This window comes from Cygnus atratus, chromosome 3, assembly GCF_013377495.2.
Source record: "Cygnus atratus isolate AKBS03 ecotype Queensland, Australia chromosome 3, CAtr_DNAZoo_HiC_assembly, whole genome shotgun sequence".
Taxonomy (NCBI): Eukaryota; Metazoa; Chordata; class Aves; order Anseriformes; family Anatidae; genus Cygnus; species Cygnus atratus.
Genome location: NC_066364.1, coordinates 25,761,218 through 25,774,306, shown reverse-complemented (window position 1 = coordinate 25,774,306; position 13,089 = coordinate 25,761,218). Strand labels below are relative to the sequence as shown.

Genomic DNA, 13,089 nt, shown 5'->3' with positions numbered 1-13,089 from the left:
TGAATAATCTTGTCAGGAAAAACTGCTAAACATTATCAGTTGTGGTTCAGACAGCCCAGCTGGGATGAGTCAGGCTGCAGGAGCATCTCAAGCTTCAGAGAAGCCGGAAACCTGCCAATGATTAAAGGCAGAAGCCTCCAAAACACACAAGAAATAAGGCTACCGGTTTGTTTGCAAAAGTCTGTCCATCATCAAGGTCAGACAGACCTTGCAGTGGTTTTTTTTTTTTCCCACACGGCTGTATTAACATCTGAAAAAGACTCCTGTTTCCCTAGCTGACACAGTCATGCCGAACAGCCTCCGCGTATGAACACCAGTTATGTCGACAGAGGAGGGCGGCTGGCAAGCTGTATCATTTGGAGATGAGGTCTAGTTACACCAACAGTAAACCCATTTTGTTGGCATGTTAGGTTTGACCTAAGGCACTCTGCTAACCTCACTCTGACAGCGTGCCTATCCCACAGAAGTGCTGTAGCATAGACTGTAATGTAATGTCATCCTGTGTACGACACAGCTCCCCTATTAGTTGTTCACAAACACACATCACAAACATGCACTCATCTTCTTGAAGTGGCCGGCTCATTTTCTAGGATTCAATAATATTGACCCTTTTCTGTAAGAAAAACTCCATTATTATATCGACTGTACTTACCATGAAGGTGATATGCATAGTTTTTCTACATCTTATACGTTTAAGAAACACGAGACGAGATTTCCTTCTGACACTTTTTCATAATCACCGTTTTCAGCCTAGTGTAGCAAAGCCTTACATATGATTTTCCTCTTTAGTCAGGAAAAAATCGCTGTCAGCCAGCAAGTTGCCTAATGTTGTTTACAACGTCTTCTTAAGGTCAGAATTAACATATGTAATAATCATTTTAAGGAGTGACACTGTGATGCATCAAGCATGAAAGAGGTCAAGAGTAAGTCCACTAATAATGTCATCTTATCCTTGTATATCTTCAAATATTCAAAAGAATCTAGGTTTCAACTAGCTCAGTCTCATCTATTAATTTTGGGGCTTGTATATACATATAAACATATCAAATAGTTTTCTTCATTGGGCAAACTGGTGCAGAAACATTCTCTGACTTGCCCTTGTAGGAGTTGGTTTCCCACTGCCCCAAGCTTGGGTAGCCCAGGGAAATCAGTGCCTGAACCCAGGCATGCAGGTTTGGTGCTTAAAGTTAGGTGGTACAAATACTCCCATCTCCAACAGCCTCTTTATTTTCCCACAGAAGTATGCTGAAATTCCCATAGATTTTGCTTATTGGTTTAATGCGATTTGCTGAAGAACTTGTTTATTCTTTACAGGTTTCTTTTTTTCATGTGTGACCTTTTTCTATTTCCTTTGAATATTCTCATATGACTACACATCTCCACTGCTACATAACAAAGAACCATGTTTAATGTAACTTTATTTTGAAAAGTGGCTTAGGAGAAGTAGGTTAGCCTGTTTACAAAGTGTTTTCCTGCTGTAGGCATGTTTTAAATGCCTTATTTTACCTTACTTAGAAATCCTTTAAACTCTTCTATGCATGTCACTTGTATCTGCAGACAGAAGAGACAACGTCTTTTAGATTTAATTGCTGCTTCCGAAGCGACTAACCCATATCACTGTATCAGAAGTGTTATGGTTGTTGATCTTGAGGTTTTACTGATCAACTAAACAAGCCTTTCAGCTGTCAGATTTGACAGTGACACACACATTATATCCTCTTTGTAACGTGGAAATGACACAGCATATCAGAGAGCTAATGTAATATACATTAAAGTTCTTTTTCAGAAAGGGGTAAGAATCACACCTAATTTTTTTACCTAACTGAATTCAGAGGAGGCATACTCCCTAAAATGATGTTTAACAAGACAGTACCATGAGCCAACAGAGCCCTTGGAGAGGGCCTGGTTTGCACATAAACAAAACAGGCAGAAAAACAGTAAAAATTGACTAGAAACAACATTTCTTTATGGCATTTTGAGACCTAACAAAACTGAACTAGCCTTGGCACTGGAGTTAACTCCATTTTCCTTGTTTCCCTTACAATAGATACATTCATAGCTCAGGAGCTGCCGTTGAAAAAGATAAGAGTATGCCAGCCAAGTCAAGGTTAAAAGTCAAGTCTTACTACAACCAAAACCAGAAAACACCAATTGTTATTTAGAAAGGGACACAGAGGGGAAAAAGCAATTCTTCTCTTCCTTGTGATGAGAGCAGACTAATTCTGCGCTGTAAACTGCACGACAGAAGGTCTGGTGATAACTCTATTGTGGCAACAAATTATATGCTTTATCTAAATAGAAAAGAGACATCATAAAAAGACGTCCTTCCCTTCCATGGCCATGTCAGTCCACTTCTATTACACCCATTTACACAGACATTCAAGTCACTATAGTGTTTACAGAGGCACTTGAGCTGGATGTCCTACAGAGTTAAACCCTCACAGAGCCCATATGCAGAAATAAGCTGAAGAAAGGAGAGTGTGTCATACTTGCTAGGAATACTTCTGAAACCTTGTAAGATCTATTTAGTGAGGTAATTTGGTGCAGGGTCAAACAGAACTGCACACTTACATGCTTTAAAAACAAAACAAAACAAAAAACCAAAAACACACACTTGACACTAGGAAGTAAGAGGCACTTTGTACATCTAGGCCTAAGTCCTAGGAAACTCAGGATGGAAGTGCCCCTAAGCAGAGACAAGTACATTTGGAGAAGTGTTCAAATATCTTATAAATCAGGCATTAGCCAAAAATGAAGGTAAGGTACCTAGTTAACACTCATTTCATTGTTTCCTAAATCTATTTTTTTTTCTTCCCAGCTCTCTCTAATACTTTCCTGACTAATTTCCATGATGACAGTTGACATGCAAAATCACAAAAGCTGAGAACCTTAAGGTACATGAGTCCCATATACATAAAGTTGTTATTTTCTTGTAACAACAGGCCAGCATACCAAACTGATGCATGTTCCAACTGTACATATTCATTCCCACTGACGCAGGAGAGAAACCTTAGGATATATCCTGAAGTTGGGTAGAATTGTGTCATCTGAGGTATATTCAACTGAGGTCAAAGAAAAGGCATGCTGATTATCTACAAATTTCTCATGGACTGGTCAGCATTATAGTAAAATGGTAATTACATTTCATTAATCCCTCTAGTTAATCCCTGATCCCTTGTAAATGAGGTTAATAACATTGGTGCATATGATATAGCAAGGGACCGATCTCAGTCTGGGAGAAGTTTTCAGTTTAAGTTGTTAGCAGCCAGATATTTTTTTCCTGCCAGGGGAGAAAAAAAACAAACAACTTCTGATAAGACACCAACTAGATTATTATTGCTACCTTTTTTTTCCACAGTATTTTTCATGTTTACCTTTCTCGCATCTCGTATCATCTTGCGAATAGTTTCCTTTATGGTGTAAGGCTGTGCTCGTGGAGGGTGAAAAAGCAGATCAATGTTTGTGCCACCAGAAATTCCAGGCATCAGGTAGGGCCAACCTAAATCAAGATTTGGAGCTTCCACATCTGATTCAATAGGCCAGTATGTTCCCGAGGAAGAGGTGTCATCAATGGCATGGTTAGACGAATAAACTGTGTTTTGGGGAAGTTTATGAACATTGTTCAAAATATATTCAATCTCCTCATCTGCAAGGAACTCTGAACATCTCTCTTTGGAAAGAAATTCTTTGTAGGCTTCTAAACCTCCTTCAATTAGAGCATCAATTGCTACTCGGTACCATTCCTTGTAATGAGGTTCGATGTAGTTGTCTGATCTGCATTCATCATGTAGAGATGACAGCAAAGATGAAGTTTCCATTTTCACATATATTTTGTATAAAGCCTCTTACACTTCCATTCGTGAGCTGACGAAATATACCTATAAGGAGAGGAAAGTAAGACAACAATCAGAATATCTGTAGTAATCTGATACACATACACAGATACTATACAAAATACTTTGCTAGAATATTGCCGTAAGTTTTTCTAACACCTTCCAAGAACTTAAAAATGTTTAGAAAATCCTTGGGGATGACCACTCCCAAATGACTATTAATGAGCTAGTTAAAAAGCCTCCTCTACTTAAGGCAATACTAAACACATATGATACTAAGTGACTTGGTGAAGCTCTTGTACTAAAAGCTACAGCAGAACTCATAATACAAGGTACCAGTAACACCAATACATACCCGCAGTATATTTCAATTCATGACTACAGGTACTGTTTCAAAACTCTTTGTAATAACTGACAGAGTAGTGTTGAGAGAGGCACCTCAGAACCCAATTATATTTCCTAATTTTTGATGTAACACATACCTTTTCTCTGCCTTCTTTGAAACCACAGTCATTCAGGCCCTTCTCCTTATCTATATGTCCTCCCATGCTGATCTAATCCACTTGTTGCTCTCAAGCAGGACCAACCTTCCTCATTTCAGGGAGTTATGAGGAACTCCAGAATGATGTCTCCTCCCACATCTGGGATCAACCTCTGAATCAGCAATCTGATGTCTAGTTTCCACCCTGCTCATCCCTTCTGCCAAAAGGAGCGGCTGCTTTAATCTTACCTTTTTTTTTTTTTCAAAACATTAATAATAAGTAAGCTGTTTACTGCTGATGATTTATAAATTCATTCTTACCATCTTTTTATTTCATTTAACAAGGATTGAAAGGCTTGGTTCCTGCTACGTCAGTTTGGGATTTAAGGTCGACAGGGGATAATTGGCCAATGTCTCTTCCCTCACGCCTGTACAACCCTATGGAACCGCAGCCACTGTTCGCCTAAAACCTGAACAGCAATGATTTTCTGCACTGGGCAGGAAAGCCAGAAAAAGGGGGATGTACATGAGAATGGAAAGACCACAGCCATGTAAAACAGAAAGATGATGCATGGTAGCAGTGTTTCATCTCTCAGGGCTAGGGCATAAGGCTTACATCATTGCGAAGCTTAGGAGAAAGACAGCAGAAGTAGGAAGAACAGCCAGTGAAGCCAGAATAATTATGATAAGCATATACAAAGTATTGTTTGAAAGTTAACACTGGGTTTCCTTGCAAGCCTAATTATTGGTATAGCAGTATAATAGGAACAGTCGCATGGTGTTTCATTTACTGGCATATAAATATAATTCTCACATCAAGACCTTTCAGATATTTTTGCAAACTTCATTTTCCACAATCAGCTGGAAATAGTTTAAATCTTCTTGAAAGGAAATATAAGTTAGCTACATTAACCTACAGGAAGGTAAATCAAAATCTGCATACATTACTGATACTCCAAAACGCAATTAAATGTTCAATGAAACTGAGATTTCTGAGCAACTTGGGAAGTCAGAGGTTAAAAAAAAAAAAAAAAAGACAAAGAAAGAAAAATCCAGATCTGAGGCTGGCATCAGCATGTCATATGAAATAATCCCATTTGAATCCTGTCTCCCAGCCAAGTAGCAGGATAGATCTTCCCAGATAGGATTGCTTTCGAGCCTGAGGGAAAGGAGTGTTTCTGGCTGATTCTAGAGTAGCTCTTTGTGGTGAACTGGAAAGCAGCAAGTGAAAGGGATCTGATGGCTCTCCACTGATCAAGAACTATATGTATTCCTGTGACAGATATTCAGGGCTTCATTCCTCCATCATTAACAGATAGAAATACAGTGTTACCAATGGGAACAATACTGTTTTCATGCACACTTTGTTCTGTTGCAGATGACAACCTATGGTATACTGTGGCAGAGAACCAAGCATGCAGTACAGTCAAAACAGACCATTTCTAAGGTCATACTCTTAAAATATTGTACAACTAAAAGCTTCATATCAGTGTCCCATGAAAGGCAACCACATGGAACAGCTTTTCAAGAAAATTTAGATGAATGGTGAAAAACTACCAAAAGTACAAGGAGTTACTGAGCTGAGTTGTTCTGAAGAGCCTGAACACAAATATATGTAACTTTCCTGAGAACCTAACATACCCCTTGCTGTAGGACCTTCCAGGACTAGGATCACTCCAAAGAATGTAAGAAAACAGTCTTAGTATGACTTTAAAGGCTGAATCCTGATTTTACTAAGGCAAATGAGAGATATTTCTGAAATGATTATTAATTTAGAATGGATATAGTCCTTGAACAGTTTTGCCACTTATTGCATATATATAGTTGAGAAAGACAGCTACGTGTTTATTTCAAAACCTTTTCTAAATCCCTTTTTCTTCTCTCTCCTTCATTTGAAAAATAATGTAAGGGAACAGGACTGTATTTAGTATGTGAACTTGTGCAATATAAAATATTGAATGTTATGAACAAATAAAAATGATTGCATGTATGTGCCTGTGTGTCCATACAGGTGTATACACTGACTCATATGCCTTTTTTTTTGTTTTGTTCTTTTGATATATATATATATATTTGTATTTTTTTGTAATATTGTAATTTTCTTTTTTTTTGTAATGGTACAGTATATTGTTTGACTTTTTATTAAAACCAGTGAACTAATTAATTGGGGCATGGATCAAATGCAATAACGTAGGCTTAAACATACAACATATGCTGAAAGCAAGGTGTAAATATACCGTCATCTCAGAAAGGTGAGACTTTAGTCAACATTAGTGCAGTGTCTTCCAAACAAGAATAGTTATGTTACAGGGAACATCTTTGATGTTGATCTTTGATTTACAAGTGCTGTTTATAAAAGACGTTTAAAGCTGTATACATTTATTTAAGAAAATAAATGTTAAATCTGTCAGCATGGAAATAAATCACAGAAGATGAGACAAATGAAATAATTCCAGTTTTAGTTTTTTGAATTAAGGATATCTGCATGTGATACATTCATGAGAAGAAACAAAAGAAAACTCTCAAGTTAAAATTATGGCTTCAGGTATATTTGACAAAAGCTCTAGAGGTCTTGAAACAGGGACTTTCCTCCTTGGGAGGCAAGAGCTGTTTTGTAAGAAATTCATCTGACACCACTAAAATCTTTGATAGAGTGACAGAGGTTTAAACAAAATTCTAAAATATTTATTTTTGATGTCTTCTTCAACCATGTAAAATGATTTCTGCATAATCAACTCGATTCCTCAAAGATCAGTATTTAACCTCCTCAGGTAGACACAAGGCTATCAGCAAGGTTGTGAAGAATGAGGTCCATCTCTGGAGGCTTCCGGGGAGCTCGATTAAACCCATCTTCCCACCTTTGTAGATGTCATCTATGCTCTAAAGGGTTTTGTATACATGACCACAAATGTTACCACGAAAGCTGTTGTTCATACCCTGAGAAATAAGCTTAACTGTTAGTTCCAGTCCAGTGTATCAGCCATCTTGAATGCAGTAAGAAGAAAAGCTTGAAAGAAAAGTATATTTGTATTTTTATGGGAAGATACAGAGTATCCCAGCTTCCACAAAAGCAACAGATGGCGAGTGCCTACTGAAGAAAATGATGCAGTATTATGCGCTGGTTCCAGGAGCACAGTCCTCCAGGCTAGAGCTAAAGACAAGCAACTTCCCAGCCTTGCTAATATTCTCAGGATTTGAAAAATTTCCTATTCAGCAACTCTGGGGAGCAGCTCTACCCTCAGGCTCGCACAGCCGGTCCACAGGAAGGCCCTGGCCGTGGTGCTCTCCTAGGGACGCCCGTATCTCTTTCCTGAAAGAAGCCCGCTCAAACTTGGCCAGTTTCTGCACAAAGTTGCCATCTTGCCACCTCGGTAAAGGGGAATTTAAGCCACGGGGGCATCGTGTCACCATCGTCCTTGTATGCTCTTTGGGACACCCTAAAGGGATCTCGCAAAGCTCCCCAGCACTCCGGGGCAGCTGTGGCCAGGCTTTTAGGGAATAAACAGGCGATTTTCCCACGCCTGCTCTCCACTGTGTCAAGGAACTGCATCAGTCACAGACAATAATTTCCAACACCGGCCAGCAGCAGCTAATCGTTTCACTCGGGGGCACCAGACCCGAAGGGAACCCCTCGAAGGCTCCCCGCTCGCCCCGTTTTTGGGGCTAGAAGTTCACTTTCCAGCCTAAACGGCCTCCGCGGGCGCCGCCACGTGCTCGGGCACGCCTCAGCCTTGGGGACACCGCGCGGGTGCCACCTTCGGCCACCGCCACCACCTCCCCGGGAGGTAACACCGCAAACCCCCTGAGGGACGCGGGGTAGCCGGGAGGGGTGTGAGCAAGCCCCCGAGGGCCGCCAGCCCCCCGCCACCCCGACCCCATCCCCACCCGTTCCCTCAGGTGCCCCGCCGCCGCCGCCTCCATTTTGTGCCCCCGTTCGCGGTTACGGGGCGAGGGGGGGGGACACGAGGCGGCGCCCCAAGGGCTCGGCTCCGCGGGGGTCCGAGCGGCCGGGCCGGGCCCCGTCGGGGCAGTGGGAGGGAGAGCCACTTACTGCCGGGCTGCCCCAGGGGGGACTCGCCTTCGGAGCGGCTCCTTGCCGGCGGGGGGTCGCGGCTCGTTGCGATCGCGGCTGCGGGGAGCGGGGCCGGCCGGCGCACGGCTCCTCGCAGGTACTTCCCGTCCGTCGCTCTGAGGCGCGGTGGGTGTGGAAACCAGTTACAACATGTCAGGACGGTGTCGCACCACAACCCGCCGCCGCCGCAGAGAAGCGGGGCGAGAACTTGTCTGAACTGGGGAAGCCCGGCCCCAGCGCGGAGCGAAGGGCAGCGCCTTCCCAGGGGCGCGGCGGGGCCCCCGGCACGACACGGCTCGGCTCGGCACGGCCCCGCGGAGCCGCGAACACCGGCAGTCTCTGGTGTCTGTGTGGGTGTGTGAGGGTGTGTGTGAGTGTCTGTGTGTGTGTTGGGAGTGTGTACTTGGGAGATGAAGCCTAAAGCTCAACGGTGAGTTGGGAAAAAAACTGCACCCCTCAGCCTCGAGTCGCAGTTTCTAAGTTAACTGCAGGGAGATTGTCACGGCAAGGGAGCTATACCTGGCTGTACCCACACCTTTACACTAGGTGATGTGAACGAGCCCGCTTTTCATAGCTATATTACATTAAAATGCTCTTCTGCTTCATGTCTCTGGTTAAGAAATGCCACAGCCCCCTACCCTGGCGGTGATGCCCGCTGGGCCTTCCTGCAGCCCCCTCAGTGCTGCGCAGCCGGTCAGGCACGCCAACACGGCTGTCCTCTACCCAGCTGCAATCGAGGTCCCGCTCAGAAAGGCCCTTCCTTCCAGAGCACAGCCATCCTCATAGCACAACTGCAATCCAAATCCCACTCAGGCCCTTCCAAAGCATGGCCATCCTTGTAGCACAACCATGTAACTGCCAGTGGATCAATGTATCATGCCCATGCTTGGCTGAAGCATGCCGGGTTTGTCAAGCAGACAATGAGGTGTCACACACGACACTTGATCAGTAATAATTTGTCCAGTCACGCTTTAGACACAAACTTCTACCCTTCACTGCCCAATCTGGCTTCAGACACAAACACCTACCCTTCCCTGCCCAGTTGTAAGTGCAGGGTATGTCCTGTTTCCGGAGCTAAGCACGGTTCCACTGAGACTTTTCAACTTTTCTGTAAGGAAAAGGCGAGAAGGGGGACGGGGCTCAAACAAGGCTTGTTGGAGCCGTGCTGGGGGAAACAATGGCTAGGCTGGGGAAGAAGGCGATGGCCCAGCTGAAGTGTATCTACACTAATGCACGCAGCATGGGTAACAAACAGGAGGAGCTGGAAGCCATCGTCCAGCAGGAAGGCTACGACTTGGTTGCCATCACGGAGACGTGGTGGGACCGCTCCCATGACTGGAGTGCTGCAATGCCTGGCTATCGGCTCTTCAGGAGGGACAGGCAGCACAGAGGGGGTGGTGGCGTGGCTCTCTACATTAGAGAATCTTTTGATGTTGTGGAACTCCAGGCTGGGAATGATAAGGTTGAATCCCTGTGGGTTAGGATCCGTGGGAAGGCCGGCAAGGCTAGCGTCCTGGTCGGGGTCTGTTATAGACCGCCGAACCAGGATGAGGAGACGGATGAGGAGTTTTATAGGCAACTGACAGAAGTTGCAAAATCGTCGGCGCTTGTCCTCGTGGGGGACTTCAACTTCCCGGATATATCCTGGAAACACAACACGGCATGGAGAAAGCAGTCTAGGAGGTTTCTGGAGAGCGTGGGAGATAGCTTCCTGACGCAGCTGGTCAGTGAACCCACCAGGGGTGGTGCCCCGCTAGACCTTCTCTTCACAAACAGAGAAGGACTGGTGGGAGATGTGGTGGTCGGAAACTGTCTTGGACAGAGTGACCATGAAATGGTAAAGTTCTCTATTCTTGGCGAGGCCAGGAAGGGGACCAGTAAAACTGCTGTATTGGACTTCCGGAGGGCTGACTTTGAGCTGCTCAGGACGCTGGTTGGCCGGGTCCCTTGGGAGGCGGTTCTGAAGGGCAGAGGAGTCCAGGAAGGCTGGGCGCTCCTCAAGAAGGAAATCTTAACGGCACAGGAGCGGTCTGTCCCCACGTGCCCAAAGACGAGCCGGCGTGGAAGAAGACCGGCCTGGCTCAACAGAGAGTTGCGGCTTGTGCTTAGCAGAAAAAAGAGGGTTTATAATCTTTGGAAAAAAGGGCGGGCCGCTGAGGAGGACTACAAGGATGTAGCGAGGCTGTGCAGGGAGAAAATTAGAAAGGCCAAAGCTCATCTGGAGCTCAACCTGGCTACTGCCGTTAAAGACAACAAAAAATCCTTTTACAAATATATCAATGCGAAACGGAGGACTAAGGAGAATCTCCATCCTTTACTGGATGCGAGGGGAAACCTAGTTACTAAGGATGAGGAAAAGGCTGAGGTGCTTAATGCCGCCTTTGCCTCAGTCTTTAGCGGCAATACCGGTTGTTCTCTGGATACCCAGTGCCCTGAGCTGGCGGAAGGGGATGGGGAGCAGGATGTGGCCTTTGCTATTCATGAGGAAATGGTTGGCGACCTGCTAAGGAGCTTGGATGTGCGCAAGTCGATGGGGCCGGATGGGATGCACCCGAGGGTACTGAAAGAACTGGCGGAGGAGCTGGCCGAGCCGCTTTCCATCATTTATCGGCAGTCCTGGCTATCGGGGGAGGTCCCAGTTGACTGGCGGCTAGCCAATGTGACGCCCATCTATAAGAAGGGCCGGAGGGCAGACCCGGGGAACTATAGGCCTGTCAGTTTGACCTCAGTGCCAGGAAAGCTCATGGAGCAGATTATCTTGAGGGTCATCACGCGGCACTTGCAGGGCGAGCAGGCGATCAGGCCCAGTCAGCATGGGTTTATGAAAGGCAGGTCCTGCTTGACGAACCTGATCTCCTTCTATGACAAAGTGACGCGCTTGGTGGATGAGGGAAGGGCTGTGGATGTGGTTTACCTTGACCTCAGTAAGGCTTTTGACACCGTTCCCCACAACATTCTCCTCAAGAAACTGGCTGCTCGGGGCTTGGACTGGCGTACGCTTCGCTGGGTTAGAAACTGGCTGGATAGCCGGGCCCAGAGAGTTGTGGTGAATGGAGTCAAATCTGGTTGGAGGCTGGTCACAAGTGGTGTCCCCCAGGGCTCGGTACTGGGGCCGGTCCTCTTTAATATCTTTATCGATGATCTGGATGAGGGCGTCCAGTGCACCCTCAGTAAGTTTGCAGATGACACCAAGCTAAGTGCGTGTGTCGATCTGCTCGAGGGCAGGAAGGCTCTGCAGGAGGATCTGGATAGGCTGGAGCGATGGGCTGAGGTCAACTGTATGAAGTTCAACAAGGCCAAGTGCCGGGTCCTGCACCTGGGGCGCAACAACCCCAAGCAGAACTACAGGCTGGGAGATGAGTGGCTGGAAAGCTGCCTGGCCGAGAAGGACCTGGGAGTATTGGTTGATAGTCGGCTGAATATGAGCCAGCAGTGTGCTCAGGTGGCCAAGAAGGCCAACAGCATCCTGGCCTGTATAAGAAGCAGTGTGGCCAGCAGGTCTAGGGAGGTGATTGTCCCCCTGTACTCGGCTCTGGTGAGGCCGCACCTCGAGTACTGTGTTCAGTTTTGGGCCCCTCGCTACAGGAAGGACATGGACGTGCTCGAGCGAGTCCAGAGAAGGGCGACCAAGCTGGTGAGGGGTCTGGAGAACAAGTCTTACGAGGAGCGGCTGAGGGAGCTGGGCTTGTTCAGCCTGGAAAAAAGGAGGCTCAGGGGCGACCTTATCGCTCTCTACAGTTACCTTAAAGGAAGCTGTAGTGAGGTGGGGGTTGGTCTGTTCTCCCACGTGCCTGGTGACAGGACGAGGGGGAATGGGCGAAAGTTGCGACAGGGGAGTTTTAGGTTGGATGTTAGGAAGTACTTCTTTACCGAAAGGGTTATTAAGCATTGGAACGGGCTGCCCAGGGAGGTGGTGGAGTCGCCATCCCTGGAGGTCTTTAAAAGACGTCTAGATGTACAGCTTAGTGATATGGTTTAGTGGAGTACTTAGTGTTAGGTCGGAGGTTGGACTCGATGATCTTGAGGTCTCTTCCAACCTAGAAATCTGTGTCTGTGTCTGTGTCTGAAAAGAAATGAATGTGTGTGTGTGTATGTGTAAAAATACACAATGTCTACACAACAATATACATGGTTGTGTATGTATCTGGTGGCTGCCAGGCAGTAACTTTTGTTGCACAGTGAATTCAGGCAATGCAATTCACAAGCGGAAATAGCTGGTGTCAGTATACTTCTGAATTACTGTTTACAGACATAGGATCACCTGGATTAATTGATTTAATCCTTCTTACATTCCAAAAAGTATTTCCCTGTGTTTTTGATGAAGCGCTTTTTATCCCATGAAAATGTGTGGTCAGGAAGAAGAACGTGTTTCAGTGGAAACTTGTCCATTAAGAGGTGGCCATGTAAATTTTTAAAAGAGTAGATCTATTTTCTAAAATTATTTTAGGAAGGGTAAGAAGGTGATCAGATAATCCCAAAAGGACTTTTGATCTCAAATTAATTGGTTAAACTTTACATGAAATTTACAAGTGTCACTGGGTCTCAGTTTTAGAAGTCAGTGCTTGAGTACAGACTTAACAAAAAACAGTAATGAGTAGTAGCTTTCTGAATAAGAAAATCTACATGAAAAATAACTTTTTTTTTTAACCTTAGCATCTGCACAAGAAAAATTTTATTTATTTTATTTTATTTTATTTTATTTT

The 13,089-nt window shown here is 45.1% G+C and overlaps 1 protein-coding gene across 1 annotated transcript in view; it reads right to left on the bottom strand.

The window, feature by feature from the left end:
• FAM83B (family with sequence similarity 83 member B) overlaps window positions 1-8,490 on the bottom strand; it is a 49,917-nt gene extending 41,427 nt beyond the window's left edge. Inside the window, exons 1-2 of the mRNA XM_035542979.1 lie at window positions 8,366-8,490; window positions 3,375-3,878 (exon numbers count right to left, since the gene is read on the bottom strand). Coding sequence (XP_035398872.1) covers window positions 3,375-3,818 — 444 coding nt within the window. The 5' untranslated portion in view covers window positions 3,819-3,878; window positions 8,366-8,490. The remainder of the gene's footprint in view (window positions 1-3,374; window positions 3,879-8,365) is intronic.
• Window positions 8,491-13,089: the final 4,599 nt, after the last annotated feature.